This window comes from Tamandua tetradactyla, chromosome 13 (assembly GCF_023851605.1).
Source record: "Tamandua tetradactyla isolate mTamTet1 chromosome 13, mTamTet1.pri, whole genome shotgun sequence".
Taxonomy (NCBI): domain Eukaryota; kingdom Metazoa; phylum Chordata; class Mammalia; order Pilosa; family Myrmecophagidae; genus Tamandua; species Tamandua tetradactyla.
The window spans coordinates 16-24,210 of NC_135339.1; the positions used below are offsets into that span (position 1 = coordinate 16).

Genomic DNA, 24,195 nt, shown 5'->3' on the forward strand with positions numbered 1-24,195 from the left:
TGATGCCTTGTATTTCTTTTTCTTGTCTAATTGCTCTGGCTAGAACCTCCAACACAATGTTGAATAATAGTGGTGATAGTGGACATCCTTGTCTTGTTCCTGATCTTAGGGGGAAAGTTTTCAATTTTTCCCCATTGAGGATGATATTAGCTGTGGGTTTTTCATATATTCCCTCTATCATTTTAAGGAAGTTCCCTTGTATTCCTATCTTTTGAAGTGTTTTCAACAGGAAAGGATGTTGAATCTTGTCAAATGCCTTCTCTGCATCAATTGAGATGATCATGTGATTTTTCTGCTTTGATTTGTTGATATGGTGTATTACATTAATTGATTTTCTTATGTTGAACCATCCTTGCATACCTGGGATGAATCCTACTTGGTCATGATGTATAATTCTTTTAATGTGTTGTTGGATACGATTTGCTAGAATTTATTGAGGATTTTTGCATCTGTATTCATCAGAGAGATTGGTCTGTAGTTTTCTTTTTTTGTAATATCTTTGCCTGGTTTTGGTATGAGGGCGATGTTGGCTTCATAGAATGAATTAGGTAGTTTTCCCTCCGCTTCGATTTTTTTGAAGAGGTTGAGGAGAGTTGGTACTAATTCTTTCTGGAACGTTTGATAGAATTCACATGTGAAGCCGTCTGGTCCTGGACTTTTCTTTTTAGGAAGTTTTTGAATGACTAATTCAATTTCTTTACTTGTGATTGGTTTGTTGAGGTCATCTATTTCTTCTTGAGTCAAAGTTGGTTGTTCATGTCTTTCCAGGAACCCGTCCATTTCATCTAAATTGTTGTATTTATTAGCGTAAAGTTGTTCATAGTATCCTGTTATTACCTCCTTTATTTCTGTGAGGTCAGTAGTTATGTCTTCTCTTCCATTTCTGATCTTATTTATTTGCATCCTCTCTCTTCTTTTTGTCAATCTTGCTAAGGGCCCATCAATCTTATTGATTTTCTCATAGAACCAACTTCTGGTCTTATTGATTTTCTCTATTGTTTTCAATTTCATTTATTTGTGCTCTAATCTTTGTTATTTCTTTCCTTTTGCTTGCTTTGGGGTTAGCTTGCTGTTCTTTCTCCAGTTCTTCCAAATGGATAGTTAATTCCTGAATTTTTGCCTTTTCTTCTTTTCTGATATAGGCATTTAGAGCAATAAATTTCCCTCTTAGCACTGCCTTTGCTGCGTCCCATAAGTTTTGATATGTTGTGTTTTCATTTTCATTCACCTCGAGGTATTTGCTAATTTCTCTTGCAATTTCTTCTTTGACCCAGTCATTGTTTAGGAGTGTGTTGTTGAGCCTCCACATATTTGTGAATTTTCTGGCACTCTGCCTATTATTGATTTCCAACATCATTCCTTTATGGTCCGAGAAAGTGTTGTGTAAGATTTCAATCTTTTTAAATTTGTTAAGACTTGCTTTGTGACTCAGCATATGGTCTATCTTTGAGAATGATCCATGAGCACTTGAGAAAAAGGTGTATCCTGCTGTTGTGGGATGTAATGTCCTATAAATGTCTATTAAGTCTAGTTCATTTATAGTAATATTCAGATTCTCTATTTCTTTGTTGATCCTCTGTCTAGATGTTCTGTCCCTTGATGAGAGTGGTGAGTTGAAGTCTCCAACTATTATGGTATATGAGTCTATTTCCCTTTTCAGTGTTTGTAGTATATTCCTCACGTATTTTGGGGCATTCTGATTCGGTGCGTAAATATTTATGATTGTTATGTCTTCTTGTTTAATTGTTCCTTTTATTAGTATATAGTGTCCTTCTTTGTCTCTTTTAACTGTTTTACATTTGAAGTCTAATTTGTTGGATATTAGTATAGCCACTCCTGCTCTTTTCTGGTTGTTATTTGCATGAAATATCTTTTCCCAACCGTTCACTTTCAACCTATGTTTATCTTTGGGTCTAAGATGTGTTTCCTGTAGACAGCATATAGAAGGATCCTGTTTTTTAATCCATTCTGCCAATCTATGTCTTTTGATTGGGGAATTCAGTCCATTGACATTTAGTGTTATTACTGTTTGGATAATATTTTCCTCTAACATTTTGCCTTTTGTATTATATATATCATATCTGATTTTCCTTCTTTCTACACTCTTTTCCATATCTCTCTCTTCTGTCTTTTTGTATCTGACTCTAGTGCTCCCTTTAGTATTTCTTGCAGAGCTGGTCTCTTGGTCACAAATTCTTTCAGTGACTTTTTGTCTGAGAATGTTTTAATTTCTCCCTCATTTTTGAAGGATAATTTTGCTGGATATAGGAGTCTTGGTTGGCAGTTTTTCTCTTTTAGTATTTTAAATATATCATCCCACTGTCTTCTAGCTTCCATGGTTTCTGCTGAGAAATCTACACAAAGTCTTATTGGGTTTCCCTTGTATGTAATGGATTGTTTTTCTCTTGCTGCTTTCAAGATCTTCTCTTTCTCTTTGACCTCTGACATTCTAACTAGTAAGTGTCTTGGAGAACGCCTATTTGGGTCTAATCTCTTTGGGGTGCGCTGCACTTCTTAGATCTGTAATTTTAGGTCTTTCATAAGAGTTGGGAAATTTTCAGTGATAATTTCTTCCATTAGTTTTTCTCCTCCTTTTCCCTTCTCTTCTCCTTCTGGGACACCCACAACATGTATATTTGTGCGGTTCATATTGTCCTTGAGTTCCCTGATACCCTGTTCAAATTTTTCCATTCTTTTCCCTATAGTTTCTGTTTCTTTTTGGAATTCAGATGTTCCATCCTCCAAATCACTAATTCTATCTTCTGTCTCTTTAAATCTATCATTGTAGCTATCCATTATTTTTTCTATGTTTGCTACTTTATCCTTCACTTCCATAAGTTCTGCGATTTGTTTTTTCAGTTTTTCTATTTCTTCTTTATGTTCAGCCCATGTCCTCTTCATGTCCTCCCTCAATTTATCGATTTCATTTTTGAAGAGGTTTTCCATTTCTGTTCGTATATTCAGCATTAGTTGTCTCAGCTCTTGTGTCTCATTTGAGCTATTGGTTTGTTCCTTTGACTGAGCCATATTCTCAATCTTTTGAGCGTGGACACTTATCTTCTGCTGCTGGCGTCTGGGCATTTATTCAGATTTCTCTTGGTGTTGGACCCAGCAAGGTTGTAATATTTTTCTGTGAAATCTCTGGGTTCTGTTTTTCTTATCCTGCCCAGTAGGTGGCGCTCGTGGCACACGTTTGTCTGCGGGTCCCACCAGTAAAAGGTGCTGTGGGACCTTAAACTTTGGAAAACTCTCGCCGTCCTGGGGGTTCGCTAGCCGAAGCGGCTTGAGCCGGCCCGGGGTCCGAACGCAGGGAGGGTTGCTGGTCGCCGCAGCCAGGGAAAGAGCCCGTCCGAATTTCCTAGTTGGCCCTGGGCAACACGCGTGGCGGGAGGGCGCCAGCGGCAGCGGCCCACCCGAGAGAGTGCACGTTCCCCGGGAGTCACGGGGTCACCGTTCTCCGCGGCCTGGGGGTTTCCGATCCAATTCTCTCAGTTGGTCCGGGGGCTGCGCGTGGTGTGGGCACCAGTCGCCTTTGTTTCAGGGGACCACCTCTCCAATTCTCCCAGCCGGCCCGGGAAGGGGGAAGGGAGTAACTCCGGCCGCTTGCCACCCCGCCCGGTAAGGCCCGCGCGCCTCGGCGATCTCACCCGAGCTGCTTCTCTCAGCCAGCCAGCCGTTCCAGGATGGGGTATGCTGTCTTTTTTATCTCTGTTGTGGCTTTGGGCGCTTTCTGTATCATTTCTACTCCCCTAGTAGGTGTCCTGGAGAAGAAAATGTACGTGGCCCAAGTACTCCACGAGCTCTGGGCGCGTCCTCCATAGGTCCCACCAAGACAGTAGTTTTATATACTTCCTGGTTCTAGCTTAGTGTGAATGCAACAAATCTCACCCCACAGACATTTTTAGTCATCTCATGAGAAGCAATCATTTGAAATTAGAAAAGATTTGGGCATGGATTTTTCTATTCTAGATTTTATGAAGCAGAGTGGACAGTTCTTACCCTTGGCCTGAGATTAAATATATGTGAAAGATAACTGAATGTAGCTTTCTTTATTTGTTATGAGCACAGCTAATTGTTTTTATATACATTTGTGGCAGTATTTTATTACTTTGAACTCTGGAATTGTTTTTGAAACACAAAGAGAAGAAATTTCAGTCTTTTCTTTGAGGTCTTTTGGATTTACATGTGAGTTTTATTTACCAGTGTTTTCCATGTCATGTTATTTCCTGGGTAACCATACATGATGTCCAGTGTTCAGTTTCTCACTTATCAATATTTAGGGTCAGTTTCAAAGAAGCTTATTCTTGCTTAGTCTTCCCTTCTTCCTTTGTTGAACTTTCTTCCATCACACCTGGAGAAGGTTTTTACTTTAAATAGTATATTGTGAGGGAGGACCATCACTTTACAATTTTCTATATGAAACTTGCAAAATTTGAAGAAATATTGTGAATCACAATCATTTATTTTTATCCTATCCGTGTTGCAAATTCATGAGGAACTCTTGAGGTTCATTTCTGAGGGCTGCAGTACCTCAAAATAGCTGTATGTATGCAAGTACTTTGTGATCAATATAATTTATTATCCAAACTGAAATCTAAAAGTAGGATTGATAGGAAATTGCCTAGGAAATAGCTGCCCATTAAACCTCCCATTTTATCAGAACAAAAATAAAAATAAGTAGAATGATGTTTCAACTTAGGAGAACAGAAATTCATCCATGGACATATAGTGTCCGAAACAAAACAAAAAGTACCCTCAATCATGTTTCCAGCAGAGATAGACCCTATTTAGTGAGTGTAATGAGAGAGACAAGCAATGAGCTTCTCAATGAATCCCCCAAATAAATAACTCTCCCAGAGCCCAAGGAGTAGGTGTTATGAAAAAAACACTACATTTGAAAAATCAGAGGGGCAAGAAGAAGAAAATAATGAAACCCCCAGAATAAGTTTTAAATATAAAATATATTTATACAACAGTATTTCTCATGTCAACGAAGCAAGAATTCCAGATCAGGGAAGTGTAACATTTTATTTATCAAGATGGGATTTCTTGCAAAACAGACACTGGACTAGTATGCCTCATCGTAAGATTTATTGATCATTTGCATTTCTAAGAACTAGAATATTGAGACCAAACTTTAGGAGCACAGTCAGAAGCTATCTGAGGTACTTCACTTAACACCCAAAGGCTAATGACTGAGCATAGAATAGCTCTCCATGGATCGGGAAGACTACAGCCCCACTTCTCCCAGGGTCTCATCTCTTTGGCAGCTCTAAAGCTCTCCCTGTATCTTTTGCCCATAGAACTACATTATGTTATGGGACAGGGTGCAAGTTACAGGTGAGGTGCAGTTGATAACTGAGGCAGGTATTCAATTTGTTCCAAAAGAATTACTGTGAGCCTTAAGAACTGAAACTTATAACATTCCAGAAAACCTTCAATTTGATTAGAGAATGAATGAAACCTGGAGACTAAGGTATTTGCTGCAGAAGGAAGTTTCAAGAAGATAGCAAAAGTTTTGTAGGAAGAGCTCCATCAGTTAGCCAAAGGAAATTGCAAATGCTGTTTAAAGAGTTTGGTGGAGGTAGCCCCAACCCAGCGGTGGAGGGCTGAAGAGAAATTCACATGCTAATTAGGGTACTGTTATCTAAATACATTCTGCTCCTTCTGTAAGATATTTTTAATTCTCTCTCCCTGTTGTCCTCTACCTTTGGCTCAGACCTAATGGCAAATCATTTCTGAAATGGAGGGTCCTCAGCTCAATTAGTTTGAGTCTCACAAACAGAGCAGGTTGCTTTCTACTGCAGAGGAAGAATTTGGGTGAGTGGTATAGTTTGGGGAAGGCATGGTAAGCAAAAGAAACTACTTCTATTGGTCTATCACTATGGTAGCATGGAAATTTGAGCATTTCATGTGCTGTAAGCTCTTGATGTGGTGCAGGAGAAAACATGGGGCATTAGAATGAGCCATGGGTGTCCCAGCAGAGCTGGATGAGCGGGGTCAGCCAGATTGACCTTTGCTCCCCTTTGTTCATGTATGTAAAAACTTAGTTCAGAATGAAAAACAAATGGAAAGGCTGGTGAAAGGAGTTTCCTTTAACATGCAACACACACAAACACAGGCGCATGTATGTGAATATCAAAATTGAGAGAATAAAGTATTTATTGGGAGTCATCAGTGGCTTTCAGTTGTTTTCAGATTTGGCATGAATCTATTCAGACTCACAAAATTTAATTGACATTTTATCTGTCCTAACTATTTTAAGCTAATTAGAATCCATGGGTTATGTCACCTTGTTTTCTAACTAGTCCAATTAAAACTAATAGGCACTGCATCCCAAAATATCTAAACTGAAATGGGAGGTAGAAGATATTAAGTCTTGAAATTGAATTCCCTTGGGCCTTACATATGCCTAAATCCCTTCCAGCTTTTTGTATCCAAGATGGCCACATTAGTCTGAATGAATAACTTGAATCCAGTGGTATTTGTAAGTCCCTTCCTTTTCCACAAGTACGGATGTGCAAACTCATCCTGAGGCCTCACCAGCTGGGAGGGTTTTGGGTCACATGCAGGGAGGTTCAGCTGCTGCAGGAGGACACATAACTTAATTCAGTACAGTAAGGGAGATGACAGCTCCCAGGCTCCAAATAGGCTGCTGAAGGGGCCACAGTGCAGGGCTCTCGAATCACTAACCAGAGCAAAGAACTGGAGATTACTCTAGGGTCTCTTTCATTTGATGGAATGTTTTAAACCTGCAAGGCTAAAAGGACAAGGTTGAGGTTGACAGTCCTCAGTGTGTTTAGTTTTTAAATCAAATTGTAGTTTTTCTCGGAACAACACTGTGCTGGTTTGAAAGAATTTATGTACCCTAGAAAAGCCATGTTTTAATCCTAGTCAATCTTGTGGGAGCAAACATTTCTTTTAAACCCTAGTCAATATTTTATGTTGGACATATAAAACTTGAAAAGTTGATTAGATTATCTCCATGGAGGTGTGGTTCCACCCATTCCACATGGGTCTTGATTAGTTTACTGGAAACCATTAAAAGAAGAAGCATTTTGGAGAGAGTCCCATTTTCAAAAGGATGAGAGTACCACGATGCAGAGTCCACTGACCAGTGACCTTTGGAGATGAAGGAGAATGTCCCTGGGGGAGCTTCGTGAAGCAAGAGGCCTGGAGAGGAAGCTAGAAGACTTACTCTCCAGTTGAGAGAGAATCCCTGAACTTCATAGGCCTTTCTTGATTAAAGGTAACCTCTTATTGGTGCCTTAATTTGGACATTTTTATAGACTTGCTTTGATTGGGACATTTTCATGGCCTTAGAACTATAAACTAGCAATGTATTAAATCCCCCTTTTTAAACATCATTCCATTTCTGGTATATTGCATTCTGGCAGCTGCAAACTAGACTGACCACCTAACAAACACACAACACTGTGCATACAAAGAGAAGAGAGGTTTGCTTTCCTGGCTCTGTTAGACTGAACACAGATAGGTTACTTTTCCAGACTAAAATCTTAAAATCTAGCCAGGAAGTTTCTGTTTGAAAAGATCAGAGCAGGTAAAATGAAGGATTATTTTTTGTCCCAGTGCCACATCCATAGACTAATACTTTGTGTCTTGCTGGTTTCTAAGTTGTTTAGCATGCCTTTGGCATTTTATGCAGCATTCTTTTCTAACTGTTTCCAAAAGGCATCTCCCCTGTGTTGGGATGTTGGGACCACAGTAAATCTCTGTCTATCAGAAAAGGGCACTGAGTCCCACAGCTAAAGCCACAGAGGACCTTCCACTGAACCCTACACATCACTGACACATCATTTCAATAACGACCTTGGTCCTACATTTCAGATTTTATATGGACAAGATAAATGGTTTATAAACTAAGTAAACATCTCCATCAAAATTACATGTGTATGATGTAATATATTTCACATGTTAGGTAAAGGAAAGAAGGATGGTGAAAAATTTGGGGGGGTGAAATGTTTCAGAAATAAAGTTACTTCATTTCCCAGTATAAAGGTATTTTCTAATCAAAGGGTAATGCATCATTTTTATCATAAAAATAAACATTTAAATATCCTTCAGTGCTTCATTACTTTATCTACATATTCCCTTTTTTCATTTTGGTATCTCTGTGGTTTAAATTGTATTTTTTTTTTGCATGGGCAGGCACCGGGAATTGAACCTGGGTCTCCAGTATGGCAGGTGAGAACACTGCCTGCTGAACCACCGTGGCCCACGCTGTATGTATGTTTTATTTTCAACTAGAGATTTTGCCACCCTTGATGCAGTAATAAATTTAAACCAAAAGAGTTTCTTAAAAGTTGTAGAAGAGTTTTTACCTTCTCATTTATTCTCCTAGCACAGGCTGGGTAAAATTTTTCTCCAGATGTCTCAGAAGGAGGGAGTCTCTCTCTCAGCTCAGCTGAAATGCATGGTGCATTCACTTTTGGGTAGCCCCTGATCTCCATCTCCTTCTTGTTCTTTACTAGATAATGGTTTGGTTTTGTGTATTTGTTTGGGGCACAGTCTGGTATGGACCAAGGTTAGGGTTGCTGGGGCTCACACCAGGGACAGCCCTAGAGATGTAAGAAAAGCAGAATACAGTCAGGGATCCTGTGTGGGGGTAGAGGCTGCTACAGATGGTTCACTTGAAGGCTGGTGCACTGCCAAGTTCCCACTGGCTCTCTTTTGGAATGAAGCACTTGCTGAAATTACCAGTATCACTTTTGGCATTTTGGCAAATGTCACCCCTTGCTTTCATGGTAAAGAGGGGAGTCTCCTTGGCAAAAGCTTGACAAGTCACAATAAATATCCCATTCACAAGCTGATTTTTCTGCATTTTCTCGAGACTTGATTTAAGCAACTGGGTGTAAACACAGGAACTGACTTTATACAATTGAGGCTGTGAAGTAGCAAGCTTTCCTGTCTAAAACATTGGCCACAAATGAACCAAAATGCTCTGGTAGGTGAAACCACCTCCTTGAAAATATGTACTTTGTATAATTTTTTCCCCATTACAGTCTCATTCTCTTCATTTTCCTTGAACACAGGATGCCTGGGGCTTGGGCTGATCATGTACCCCCTACCAGATGGCAGTACAAATGTGTGTAGCTTGGTAAAATTACTTTTTTAAAAAAAGTAATAATCAAACTTTGGAAGAAGATTTGTGAAAGAATGAACCCTTTATATTCATATTTTTTGGTGTGTATGGGGGTGGTTTGTGCAAAGTGGAAACTCTGCGTCACAAATACTGTTCACATTGACATTCTTAATGCCTGTTGGTCTCTTCATGGTTTTACACACTAAATGGGTTATGGCTGTGGTGGTAATTTGCTTTTAGGTATTATAAAAATATTTTTAAATACTCTAACCTTTATAGGCAATTCTGTGACTCAAGATATGAGCAGGACACTGTCACCTTCCAGGTGGGGAATCACAATTAGTGGGCCGTGAAGTCCATTAGGGAAATTATCCTTTTAGTCCAAGAAAGTAACAATGTTATCAGTTCCCCAGACTGGACAATCTTCATGCATACTTGCAGATGTTACTTGGTTTCAGTTGTTGCACTGGGTCAGTTGTTCAAATGTGCAATTTAAATTTTGTGGTAGTTAGATTCAGTTATCAACTTGGCCAGGTGAAGTGACCTAGTTCTGTAATGTGGACATGAGCCAATGGTACGTGAACCTCATCTGTTGCTCATTACATCTGCAGTCAGCTAGGAGGCATGCCTGCTGCAATGAATGATGTTTGATTTAATTGGCTGGTGCTTAAATGAGAGAGCACAACATAGAACAGCCAAAGCAGCTTGGCATACCTCATCTCAGCACTCACAGCTCAGCCCAGGCTTTTGGAGATGCAGAAAGGAATCACCCCAGGGAAAGTTGTTGTTCTAAGTTGTTTAGCATGCCTTTGGCATTTTATGCAGCATTCTTTTCTAACTGTTTCCAAAAGGCATCTCCCCTGTGTTGGGATGTTGGGACCACAGTAAATCTCTGTCTATCAGAAAAGGGCACTGAGTCCCACAGCTAAAGCCACAGAGGACCTTCCACTGAACCCTACACATCACTGACACATCATTTCAATAACGACCTTGGTCCTACATTTCAGATTTTATATGGACAAGATAACCCCAACCCTAACCCTAACCCTAACCCTAACCCTAACCCTAACCCTAACCCTAACCCTAACCCTAACCCTAACCCCTAACCCTAAACCCTAACCCTAACCCTAACCCTAACCCTAACCCTAACCCTAACCCTAACCCCTAACCCTAACCCTAACCCTAACCCTAACCCTAACCCTAAACCCTAACCCTAACCCTAACCCTAACCCTAACCCCTAACCCTAACCCCTAACCCTAACCCTAACCCTAACCCTAACCCTAACCCTAACCCTAAACCCTAACCCCTAACCCTAACCCCTAACCCTAACCCCTAACCCTAACCCTAAACCCTAATCCTAATCCCTTGTTAGCTCCAACCTGCACAGCTGCCAGCTGGGGAATCCTCCCACCATGGTTGGAATGGACAGCAGCCGTGGGGAGCTTGGAGGTGGGCCAATCATGCACTGTTGGGCCTGGCTTCGGGACATCTGGCCAGGTGTCGGAAGAGTTGGTATGCAGTTGCAGCATCTTGCTGGCCCACCCGTGCTGCAGATCTGCTGTCAGCTGATCTCCCACGTACTGGTCATCCCCCACTGCCCATAGTGGAGCTCCCTGCGGCCGAGCACGTGACCTCCAGGAGCTTTGGCCAGGATAGGTCCGGCTGAGGGAGGAGGAGACTCAAGCACACCATCTGCTGGCCAGACCAGGTAAGTGTAGGTCGGCTGCATCAGACAGGGTGAGGGGTGGGGGGTTGGGGAAGAGGGTGGGGGGTAGGGGATGGGCGAGCTGGAGGGAGGAGAAGCCTCAAGGTCGCCACCTTCTGGGCAGAAGGGGCAAGCACAGGCAAGCAATTCCCTATTTGCCTGTCTTTATTTTTTATTTTATTTTTAATACTTTTCCTTAAATTTTTTATCTCCCACAACTTTAAAAACATATTCTTTCTATACATTTTAGTAGTACTATAATTGTTCATTTTATTACTATTCAATTTCATTTATTTTTTATTGCTATTATTGTTTTTCTCTTAAATTTTCTCTCCCTCTCATGGGCACCAGCCAGACTTCACTCCCAATATATCCTGGGGTGTCTCCTTTTGATTCTAGCTGAAAGTATAATCAAAGAACACTTCCCAGTCCTTATTAAAGACATGAATATTCAAATCAAAGAGGTAGCAAACTCAAAATAGAATAAATCCGAATAATCCCACTCCAAAACACATACTAATCAGACTGTCAGGTGTTGAAGATAAACAGAAAGTCCTGAAAGCAGCACAAGGAAAGCAAACTACTATACACAAGGGAAAAACACATAGACTGACTTAAGACTACTCAACAGGCACCATGGAAGCGAGGAGGCAGTGGTGTAATATTTTAAGATCCAGAATGAGAACAACTTTCAACCAAGAATTCTTTATCCAGGTATGTTATGCTTCAAAATTGAGTGAGAGATTAAAATCTTCAAAGACAAAGAAAGATTGAGAGAAGTAGTCAACAAGAGACCAGACCTACAAAAAATACTAAAGGGAGTCCTGGCAGCTGAAAGAAAAAGAAAAAGACAGGAAAGGAGGTCTGAAGGGCACAAAATTGAAGAATATGAGCACAGATAATTTAAAGGAAAACAGAGAAAGAGAGAAGGATCATAATATGTAAATCTAATAAATAAAACTAAAGGACAACATGGAAGAGTCAAGAACTGCTTTTAGAGCAATTACTTGAAATGTTAATGGACTAAAGTCACAATTAAAGGACACAGACCAACAGAACAGATCAAAAACACAATCTTTCTATATGCTGTTTATAAGAGATGCATCCTAGACTCAACGACACAGATTGAAAGTGAAAGGATGGAAAAAGATCTTCTATGCAAGCTGTAACCAAAACAAAGCAGGAGTAGCTATACTAATATCAGACAAAATAGACTTTAAATGTAAATACATCATAAGAGACAAAGAAGGACATTACATATTAATAAAAGGGACCAGGACAATCACAAATGCCCCCAATCAAGGAGCTCCACAGTACATAAGGGTATTGGAAAAACTGAAGGGAGCTACAGACATATCAAAAGTAACAGTGGGAGATTTCAATACACCACTCTCCACTTTAAATAGAGCAATCACACAGAGGATCAACAAGGTGAAAGAGAACCTAAACATCAGGATAAATGAATTAGATCTAATAGACATATAAAGATCACTATAGGTCAAACCACCATACACATAGTCTTCTCTAGTGCACATGGAACGTTCTCCAGGATAGACCATGTACGAGCACACAAAATGAGTCTCTGCAAATGTAATAAGTTTGAAATTATCCAAAGCACTTTCTCTGATCACAACGGAATATAGTTGGAAATTAATAATCACGAAAGAACCAGAGCTTTCACAAATATATAGAGATTAAACAACACACTCTTAAATAATCCGTGAGTCAAGTAAAATTGTTAGAGAGATCAGTAAATATCTGGAGATGAATGAGAACGAGAATACAACATATCAAAACGTATGGGATGCGGGGTGCAACAGTAGTTCAGCGGTGGAATTCTTGCCTACCTTATGGGAGACTCAGGTTTGATTCCTGGCAATGCACTTCCAAAAAAAAATTATGGAATGTGGCAAAGGCAGTGCTGAGAGGGGAAATTTATTGCCCTAAATGCCTATATTTAAAAACAAAAATGAGCAAAATTTGAGGATTTAACGGCTCACCTGGAAAATTTAGAGAAAGAACAGCAAACTAACCCCAAATTAAATAAAAGAATAAAAATAATAAAGACTGTGGCAGAAATAAACAAACTGGAGAATAATAAAACAGTAGAATCAATGAAATTAAAAAGTGATTCTTTGAGAAAAATCAATAAAATTCATAGTTCCCTAGCTAGACTAACAAAGAAAGAAAGAGAGAAGATAGAAATAAGATCAGAAGTGAGAGGGGGTCATTACCACAGATCTTGAAGAAATTTAAAAACTGAAGAGAATATTATGAACAACTATATGCCAACAAACTATACAACTTAGATGAAATGGACAAATTCCTAGAAACACATAATTTACCTGTACTTACCCAAGAAGAAATAGAAGATCTCAACAAACCAATTACAAATAAAGAGATCCAGTCAGTCATCAAATGGCTTAGGACCAAATGACTTCACAGGAGAATTTCAGCAAACATTTCAAAATGAACTAACACCAATTCTGCTCAAACTCTTCCAAAATATTAAGGAAGAAAGAGCACTACCTAGTTCATTTTATGAAGCTAGCATCACTCTAATACCAAAATCAGATAAAGAGGATACAAGAAAAAAAAACTACAGACCAATCTCCCTAATGAACATAGCTGCAAAAAATCTTAACAAAATAATAGCAAATCGTATCCAATGCCACATTAAAAGAAGTACACATTATTACCAACTGGGATTCACACCAGGAATGCAAGAGTGGTTCAACATAAGAAAATCAATCAATGTAATGCAGCACATTAACAAGTCGAAAGGGGAAAAATCATATGATCATATCGATTGATGCTGGAAAAGCAGTCAACAAAATCCTAAGCATCCTTCCCTGATAAGAACACTTCCAAAGTTAGGCATTGAAGGAAACTTTCTCAATATCATAAACAGCATATATGAAAAGCCCATAGCCAGTATCATACTTAATGGTGAGAAACTGAAAGCATTCCTCTTGAGACGGGGGATGAGACAAGGCTGCCCGTTGTCACCACTATTATTGAACACTGTATTAGTTCAGTAATTAGCTGAAGCAATTACACAGGAGAAAGAAATAAAAGGCCTCTACATAGGAAAGGAAGAAGTAAAACTTTCATTATTCGCAGAGGACATGATCCTGTACTGAGAAAACCCTGAGAAATTGACAGCAAAACTAATTGAGCTAACAAACAAATTCAGCAAACCCCAAACCCTGAAACTTATTGATTGCAAGATATATCCGTAAATATTTGGAGATGAATGAAAATGAGAATGCAACATACCAGAACTTACTGGATGTCACAAAGGCTATGCTGAGATGGATTTATAACCCTAGGTGCCTATGTAAAAAGAAGAAAGATAAAAATCACAGACTTACCTGCTCACCTGGAGGAACTATAGAAAGAACAGCAAATTAACCCCAAAACAAATAGAAGAGAAATAACAAAGACTAAAGCAGAAGTAAGTGAATTGGAGAACAAAAAGAAAATTAGAAAGAATCAATAAAACCAAAAGTTGGTTCTTTGAGAAGATCAATAGAATTCTTGGACCCCTTGCTAGCCTGACAAAGAAAAGAGAGAGGATGCAAGTAAGCAAAACCAGAAATGAGAGTGGGGCTGTTACTGTTACGATGAATCCTGAAGAAATGAAAGAGTTACAATGGATACTATGAACACACCAACCAACCAGACAACTTAGACGAAATGGACAAATTTCTGGAGACACACAAACTACCTATACCAACACAATAAGAAATAGAGGATCTCAACAAACTAATCACAAGTAAAGATATTCAATCAGTCATCAAATTTGTTCCTACAAAGAAAAGCCAGTGGCTTCACAGGGGCATTTTATCAACCATTCCTAAAAAGAACTAACACCATTCCTGTTCAAACTCTTCAAAAACATTTGAGGAAATTTTATGAGACTAACCACTCTAACATCAAAACGAGATAAAGATGTACGGGAAAGGAAAACTACAGGCCAAATGTACCACAATCAAGTGCGTTTATTCCAGGCATGCAAGGGTGGTTCAGAACGAGAAAATCAATGTAATACAACCTGTTAATAAGTGTAAAGGGAAAATCACATGATTATGCCGATTGACACTGACAAAGCTTTCAACAAAATTTTCTGATGCAAACATTTGTCTGTGGCTCACAGAGCAACCCCCAGATGAGAAGGTGGATAAGGAGGGCCTGTGGTGCAGGATGTAGCCTCCCCGGTCTCCTGCCCCCTCTTCTAGCAGGCTCCCCTCTGCAAGGGGTTGCCCCAGAGCGCCTGGGCCTGCATTCAGCCAGCAGGGGAGAAGGAGCATTTTACTGTGGCAGGCCCTGGACCCAGCCAGGCTCCGGAGGGACTACTGCCAGAGGAAGAGGAGGAGATTGATTTGGGGGCAAAGAGTAGTTTCTGACACTGATGTTTACAAACCAGGAGGTTTGCACGTGCGCTGAGATTCTGTGAGCAATGGCTGTCAGCAGAACCAACAGGCATCGTGCACCTATGTGCCAGGCACACCGCCACTCCCGCCACTGCCGGCACCTGCAGCCGTTTTATTTCCGCCCTTCCTTCCCGGAACAAAGGGGCCTCCGCCTTCGCACCTCGGGGGTCCCGCCTCTCGGGCAGCCCCGGGGCTCCCGGCCGCCCCTCCGGAGCCCTTCTCTGCCCACTGTGCGGCCTGTCAACGCAGGAAGTGGTGACCTCCGTCCCAGCAGGGCTGTCCTGGGGTGACGCGCCGAGGACCGGCCCCGAAGCCATCTACGAGGGGAGGGCCCTTGCGACTGGCTGAGAGCCCGGGCGGACCCACCAGTGTCCTCCGGCCAGCCCCGCTCGTGGCCCGCCTTTGCGACTCGGGTTTTAAAGGGAAGGCCGTCACCATCCTGGGCGCCCCGTCGCCGGCAGCTTTCCTGCCGCCGCGGAGATCAGCTGCGGTGGACACCGCGTGGCCCCCCAACCTGAAGTGTTTATTCTCTGGCCTCCCCGGCTGGACGCTGGAGCCGCCCCGGACCTGGGGAAGGGGCCAGCGTGCCCTGAGCCTTGGGGGTGCGTGGGGAAGGGGAGGCCCGTGTGCAATCTGGCTCAGGACAGGGACGCGCGCGGGGCGCTAAGTCGGCATCAGGAGCCCGGTTGGGCGCTGGGCCTGCCCGAGGGCACGGCGGGGACTGCGGGGTGGATCCCACGGAGTGGACCCCTCAGGCGCGCCCACCTTCCCGCCTCGGCCCGGGCAGGTGCTCGTGGGGCAACCCGGTCTCATCCCCTAAGGAAGGGAGAGGCTGCCTGCCCGGCGCGGGGCGCGCGATGCTGACGGTGCCGGGGGGGTTCCTGCAGCCTACCGCAGGCTAGAGGCCGGGTCTCCCACTGCCCCGGGGCGAGAGGGGCGCAAACCTATTGCTGCCAAGTTCACACAGGGCGTTGTCCGAGGCTCCTGAAGTCGTGCCCTTAATTCTTCTGGCTCCAATCTCTGTCCCCTCCCCGTACCCTGTGCTTTTATAAACAGACTTGAGGTGTTTGGTTTTAAACTCTGAAGATGTGGGATTGCATCCTTTTCCCACACAAAACGCTGCTGGGGCCGTGAGTTCCTCCCAGGGCATCGGGGTTACACTGCATTAGCCAAGGGCTGGCCCCAAAGTGGGTGGACACGGGGAAACCTCTTCCTCATCTGGGTCAGAAAGATGCCCCGAGACCCCAAACCCAATCCTGACCCTAACCGGCCTTGCCCGCACAAGCCGTCCTCGTGCTCGCCACCTGCTGGGGAGAACGGGTAAATGCAGGCTGGCTGACTTCTTATCTGCCTACATTTTTATTGTATTTTATTTTCCTAACTTTCAATTGTCTTTACCCCCTTTTTAAAATATATATTTATTTGTAGCATAATTATTTTTTCATTATTTCATATTTTATTATTTATTTTTATAGAAATGTTATGTTTTTTGGTTTTTTTTTTCCTTAATTTGCTATTACGGGACAAAGGCCATGGATTCTTTTGCCTGATGCGCTCAATAACCTATTCCTGAGACACCGGGTGTTCCAGTTTGCTAGCTGCCAGAATGCAACACACCAGAGACGGACTGGCTTTTAATAAAAGGGGATTTATTTTGTTAGTTCTTCAGAGGAAAGACAGCTAGCTTTCCACTGAGGTTCTTCCTTACGTGGAAGGCACAGGATGGTCTCTGCTGGTCTTCACTCCAGGCCCCTGGGTTCCAACAACTTTCCCCGGGGTGACATCTTTCTGCATCTCCAAAGGCCTGGGCTGAGCTGCAAGTGCTGAGATGAGGAATGCCGAGCTGCTTAGGCTGTGCTACCTTGCGCTCTCTCATTTAAGCACCAGCCAATTAAGTCAAACATCATGCGTTGCAGCAGACATGCCTCCTAGCCGACTGCAGATGTAAATCAGCAACAGATGAGGTTCATGTACCATTTGCAGCAACAAAAGTAGGTACGCTCACCTGGCCAAGTTGACAACTGAATCTAACTAACACACCGGGGTTTCAAACAGAGTTTATTACTACACATGTAGTAGGAGAAGACAGTCTAATGACCCAAAATCTGTCTCCCTGAGTTTAGGGGGTTCAAGGTTTTTAAGGATTTTAGCAAGGGGAGATGAAGTCATTTCAGATAGTAAGGTCAAAGCAGAAAGGAAAACATTGTTAAAAACATTAACATAAGCTGAAAGGAAGGCAGGCAGTGGTTTACAAAGTCAGTGGCTGTCTTCACCAGCATCAGGGCCAACAGGAAGCGACCAGGTAACGGGCAGTCAGCTCTCACAGTCACAGAGGCGCTGGACGAGACAAGGGCTCTCACAACCATTCCAGACCTACAGCAGCTTAAGTAGAGCTTAGGCTTCCAAGTATTCCCTGCTGTCCACGCCAACACCCCAAAAAGCAAAAGGAACCTGTCTAAAGGGTCAATGGTTCAGAGATTACAAACAGAGTTGAGAGGTTATCCTGGAGGTTATTCTTATAGATCAAGTAGATATCATCTTGTTATTCAAGATGTAATGGAGAGGCTGGAGGGAACTGCCTGAAAATGTAGAGCTGTGTTCCAGTAGCCATGTTTCTTGAGGATGATTGAATGACATAGCTGTCACAATGTTACTGTGCGATTGTGAAAACCTTGTGTCTGATGCTCCTTTTATCTACCTGGTCAACAAAGGAGTAGAACATATGGAATAAAAATAAATAATAGGCCGAACAAATGCTAATATAAATTTAGTTTGAAATGCTAGTGATCAATGAAAGCAAGGGGTAAGTGGTATGGTAGGTATAATCTTTTTTTCTTTTTCTTTCCTGTGTTCATTTTATTTCTTTTTCTATTGTCTTTTTATTTCTTTTTCTGAATTAATGCAAATGTTCTCAGAAATTATGAATATGCAACTAAGTGATGATATTGTGAATTAGTGATTATATACGTTGATGTTTTATTCGGTTTCTTAATTTTTTAATTAATAAAAAAAAAAGGAACCTGTCTATAATGATTCAGCGGTCAAAGTCATCCGTTAAACCTGATTTCTGGGTTACAGCCCTGACTCCACATGGGGACCCTGGCCGCAGGCCACCTGCTCCCAGCCCTGCACTGGGCAAGGGGTCGACCCTGGGGCCATCTGCCCGGCTGCCATCAGATGGTGCCAGAGCGCAGGCGGGGCCGGGCAGAGAGGGGGCTGACCCCGACCCTGGGAGCAGGGGTCCTGAGGGGTGAGTGTCCCGGGGCTGAGCCCCTCCCAGGGGAAGTTCAAGCAGTTTTGCTGAAGATTTCCTAGAGTTTTCTAAGTAACTTATATTGACCCCACTGGAGTCCAAAGATCCCAAGACCTGCCAGGACCCTCCCTGTGCCTTCCAGGGCATCTCATAGGCACCCTCCCCCACACCCTCCTGACCCCTCCCTCACACCCTCCTGGACCCTCTCGGGCATCCTCCTGGGCCCCTCCCTGCACCCTCCTGGCCCCTCCCTGCTGCCCCCAGCAGTTTGGGAGCAGCACTGCGCTCTAACTCTCAGTGCAGGAGGGGCTTGGTTTTCCAGGGCTGCTGCAACCAAGTACCATAGCCCAGTTGGCTTAAACAGCATAAATTTATTATCTCAGATCTCTAAAGTTAGAAGTCCAAAATCAAGTTCTTCCTTGGCTTGTGGCAGCATCACTTCCAGCCCTCTCTGTCTCCCAACTTCATCTCCTAATAAGCGTGACAGTTCTATTTTGAGGACATATCCTAATTCAGTTTGGCTTCATTTAAACTAATCACATCTTAAAAGATCCTAATTACAGGAAAGTTCACGTTTACAGAACAGGGAGCAATGACTGAACATGTCTTTTGGGGAGACACCCTTCAACCCATGACAGAGAAGTGCCTCGTCAGGCCCTGACCAGACACTGCCTGCCTGTGAGGCCCCACCCAGGCAGTTCATTAGGGGGTGGGGGCAGACCTGCTGGGAGACCCCCTCTTCACCTCTCTTGCAAAGAAGCTGTATCACCCGCAGGAAGGGCAGCTTTGGTGGATGTCCCCCCACCATCACCAGGCGCAGAGCAGAAGGGGCATGTGGGGTCCAGGCCCAAGCCAAGGGTCACCACCACTGTCCCCAAATGGACATGACCTGCTCCCGCCTGATGGCCAAGTCAGGGATCCAAAACTTTCAGGCCTAGGCCCATGGCCTACCTCTGACAGTCACCAAAGCAGAGAGGGGGGTCCCAGGTCGCAGCCCAGGGTGCAGTAGTCGCTGCTGCCACCCTCAGGGTCTGGGGTAGTTGGCCTGAGGGGGGACCCGAGGGCCCAGTCCTCCTGCAGCAGGTAGGCAGATACCTGTGCCCCATGCTCCATGGTCCCTGCCGGCAGCTTGTCCTCTGAGCTCGAGGTAGGAGGCCCCCCGGGAAGCCTTGGCCCAGGTCTCCCCCCTGCTCTAGGCCCACTGGCTGCCAGGGCTGTGCTGCACTATAGGTGGCGAGCGTGAGTGGCGAGACAGCCTCCCCAAAGTCGGACTCCAAGGCTTCTGGCCAGGGGCTGTCGCCGCCCTGACTCAGCTGTAGCGCAGCATGGCAGGTCCCCGCCCAGGTCTGCAACAGAGCACAGGTGGCAGGGGGCAGTTCAGGCCATGCGAGGACATCGTCTTCCACCAGGTGCAGCCCAGCTCCTGCACGGGCCCTTCTGTTTCAGCCCCCATTCCCCGAGAAGACGGTAGCAGATGCTGAGCACAGAGAAGCAGCTGGTCACAGCCCGGACAGGCCCCAACAGCCCATCATACACACATGGGCATAGGAGACACTGCCAGGACTGGCGCCTTTTCTCCCAGGTCACGGTACGCTGCCCGTTCACTGAGACTGACCAGGGGCCCAAGCAGCCCTGGAGCCCTGGCCGGAGTCACGGGTCCCTCAAGAGCGCTTGCGCCTGCACTTGCCAGCTCAGCCTGTTCTCTGTGGCTTGAATGTCCCAGACCCGGTCACATTCACAACTGGCAGGGCAGAGCCCAGAACAGAGCCCCAACACCAGTGCTCACGTTACATTTTTGCACAATGATCTCAAAGCCAAGCTTTGTTGAGAAAAAAAGTGCTTTGCAACATATTGAGAAGGAAGCATAGGGTACAGGACGCCTGCCACTGGGTGTCAGGCCAGTGCAATCTGGACCCCTGGGGTGGCCTGGTAGGACGTCCTTGCCCCCTGCCCCAGTAAATGGAGGCATTTGAAATGCCCGCGCAGTAGGGAGGTGGACTGCACAGGGGGAGGCTCCAGACACAGGGCAATGCAGAGCCCATTCATAGAGTGCCCGCTGCCTCCAGGTGTGCCAGGGATGGCCCTGCCCTGCCAGGGAGACAGGCACCTCTGGACAGGCAGGACGTGGAGAGGGCCCCTCTAGGATCACACCTCGAAGTGACCATTTACCCTGAAGGAGCGGCCTCGAGCCAGAAGAGATCGGCTCATGTCGGGAGAGATATATGTTCTCCCACCAAGAATGGAACTGGAGACACGGGAACGCAAATCAACAGTAGAAAGTAAAGAAAACTTGTGCTTTTGCACACTGGTACTGTGGATTCCAACCCACCATATAGATATGAAAAAACTCAGATGGCTGCCAAAGCCCCGCGAGCCCTCCCTGGCAGGCTCCCCAGCACGCCCTCCCTGGCACACCGTCTCTGGCACACCCTGCGCTCAGACACACCTGGAAGTCCCCGCTGTGCACACCGTAGAGGGGCTGAAAGAAGGACGCTGGGGAGGGCATGCTCTGGCAGAGGGTCCTCTTCACCCTGAGGCCGGGCAGGGCAGTCACGCCTGAGGGAACTGGGGAGGGGCTCCTTCAAGGCCCGGCCCTGACAGCACGCGGTCACTCCAACCCACAGGACAAGGTCCTTTCCACAAGGAGCCACACGCGGCCCGACCCTTCTCCCCCCCATCCGGGCCCTTCCCCTCCCCCCATCTGGGCCTACCCCTCTTCCCCGCCATCTGGGCCCTACCCCCTCGTCGGCATTTCAATCCTTGCTTCCACCTGCCCACTCGCAGCCGGTTTACTAAGGGACCCTTGCCTGTCCTTGGCACGTGGCCCCGTGACCCTCACCCTCAATACGTGGCACATGTGTCCCTTCTGTGGCGTCTCCAGAGGAAGGCCTGGTTTGCTGCGTTCCCACGGCTTCCCCCCGGCTGCGCACAGGTCAGCACCCAACAGCCCCCAAGGTCTCCTTCCAGAGTCAAGAGCTCGGAGCAGACCTCCCAGCGCACTGGCGCGAGGCCAGGACAGTGCTGGACTAGGGCTGGACACTCCGCATCCCCCCACGTCCCGGCCCCCCCTCATCTCCCCTCCCACCTTGCCCCTGCATCCCCCTCCCCACCGCGTCCCTCCCACGTCCCTCCATATCCTTTTGCAGCTGCGCGAAGGCCCTCCCCTCTCTTTACCGGCCACATGTGAGCCCAGTGCTGTGGCACGCAGCCTCCACCCCACCCACCCGCCAGGGGAGGAGGTGGGGCCCAGCTGGGGATTCACAGCCTTGACAGCTCCCACACAGGCACACACAAACCCACACCCACACATGTACACCTATGCACGTACATCACAACACATACCACCCGCGCACACACAAGGTATACCACCTATGCGTGTACACATGCACACACAACACCCACACACACCACCCCCACACAATATAACCCAACACACTCACTACCCACACACACACACAACACACCACAACACACACCACACATACACACACCCGCGCACGCACACCACACCTTGACCGTGTACCTGGGGACAGCGTGAACAGCCCGCAGGTCAGGCTGGTCGGCAGGAGAAGGACGGACAGGGCCAGGAGGCTGCTGTCTGGCCCCGCCCAGGGCGGCGGCAGGGGGCGTGTGTGCAGGAAGAGCCCAGGGCTGACAGTCGCGCCGGGCGTGCCCTCCCTCACCCACCCCAAAGGGCCGCCACCCGCGGCCTGGCGGGCACAGGCCTGTGGGGCTCCGAGGTGCGGGTCGTCCTGCGAGTGTCTCCGAGCCCCGGGTTCTGCCCCAGGCGCCGGCCGCGGAGCAAGCCTCACGGGGTGACCCGCCCGCACTGCCGAGGGCAGGCGCTGGCCCAGCGGCCGAGTCGGCTGGGGGGGTGTCTGCGGCCAGGCCGCCCACCACAGACAGACGCTGCTTCGTACGAACGCGGCGGGGCCCGGCCTCCCGGGGAATCTGCTGCAGGTGGCGCGGCAGGCGCCCACCTCGTCTCCCGGGCGACGGGAAGCTGAAGGGCCGATTCCACTCGCCCTACGGGCCCGCGTAGCGCTCTGCCGCCGCCGCGCCAGCCTCCTGCACCACCATCTGCGCTCGCGGCCAGGCCTCGTAGGCGCAGCCCGGGTCCAGCTCGGTGGCCTCCAGTCGGAGCCGGGTCACCCCCACAATGCGTTCCTCGCGCCGGTCCCACTGTGGGGTGCGGGGTGTCAGCAGGTGGCGAGAAAAGGCAGGAGCCCAGGGCAGCCCGGCAGCCCCCAGGAACGGGCACAGAGGAGGACGCGTCTATGCAGGCACACACACAGAGGGTGCCTCACACACGCACACGTAGAAGGCGACTCACACACACACGCAGAGGTGGACTCACACACACAGACACACGCAGAGGGGGACACACACACGGGGAACTCACATTCACACACACAGAGGCAGATACACACACAGGCAAACTCATACACAAGCACACACAGAGGGGGACTCACACAGAGACACGCACAAACAGGGGACACCCACTGAGACACACTCACATATGCACAGAGACAGAGGCACACTAACATACACCACATGCTCACACACATAGACACCACCTGCAAACACACACACCACCTGCACACCCAGTAATCTGCCTGCAGTTTCCCTTTCTGCCCAGCTGGTGGGACCCTGAGTCTGCTCTTTCTTCGGGGTTTCCCCCTCCCCGTCTGGAGGACGCTGCCTGCACTTGCACCTTTTCGCCAGCATGTGGCGCTCCCGTAGCTCTCCCTGAGCGCGCGCGCGCACACAGACACACACAGACACACACAAGACACACACACACACACACACACACACACACACACACCTGACCCTGGTCGCAGCGGCTGGAAGACCGCGAGCTGGGGCAGGGGACTGCTCCCACCTGTAGTGGAGGGACGGGGGGGGGGGGTCTCTGCCGCGGGAACTGGAGAGGTGACCTTGATCACTGCCTGTGCACAGGGCCTGGTCCCCCAGGGTGAAGATGGGGTCCGCCTCCGGGCTCCTGGAGTGCTGTCCACTACAACCCGTATGGGGAGGTCCTCCCATCCCCCACTTCTGCTGTTCCCCCCAAATCTTCCTGGAAACCCTGTTTGGCCCTCATGCCCCCCATGCACTCCCAGTCATTCTCTCCCTGTCCCCTGTCTTGTCCCAAGGAGCAGGAGGGAGCCCAGTCCACTCCCCTTTGCCATCTTCATGGACGTACCCTACTTCTCTATTAACTATTTAAATGGTTTCATTCGCACACCACATATTCCACCCTAAGTAAACGATCAGTGGTTCCTGGAATAATCACATAGTTATGCATTTACCACACAGTCTATATGAGGACATTTCTGTTTCCTCCACAAAGAAAGAGGAAGAGTAAGGAAAAAAATGAAAATGTAAGTACAAAATATTAAAAAGAAATCCTACAACTCAACAAAAAAGACAACCTAATTTTAAAAAGGGCAAAAGACATGGACAAACACCTTCTAGAGAGAAAATACTAATAGCTCAAAAACATATAAAAGATGCTCAGCTTCACTGGCTATTAGGGAAAGGCAAATCAAATCCACAATGATTTATCACATGTATTAGGATGTCCATTATCAAAAAATACTGAAAACTACAAATGCTGGAGAAGATGCGGAAAATAGGTAGATGCGTTCACTGTTGATCAGAATGTAGAATGGTACAAACAGTCTGGAAGGCAGT

At 46.1% G+C, this 24,195-nt stretch overlaps 1 protein-coding gene across 1 annotated transcript; it reads right to left on the reverse strand.

Moving 5' to 3' along the window:
- Positions 1–10,483: 10,483 nt before the first annotated feature.
- Positions 10,484–23,547, reverse strand: LOC143654597 (uncharacterized; the record flags this gene model as incomplete). The annotated part of the gene is given in 8 exon segments (XM_077126481.1): positions 10,484–10,766; positions 15,306–15,482; positions 19,463–19,638; positions 19,641–19,844; positions 20,945–21,029; positions 22,015–22,126; positions 22,479–22,773; positions 23,332–23,547. Coding segments are annotated over 8 exon segments (1,548 nt in total), but the record flags the coding sequence as incomplete, so codon positions are not given.
- Positions 23,548–24,195: the final 648 nt, after the last annotated feature.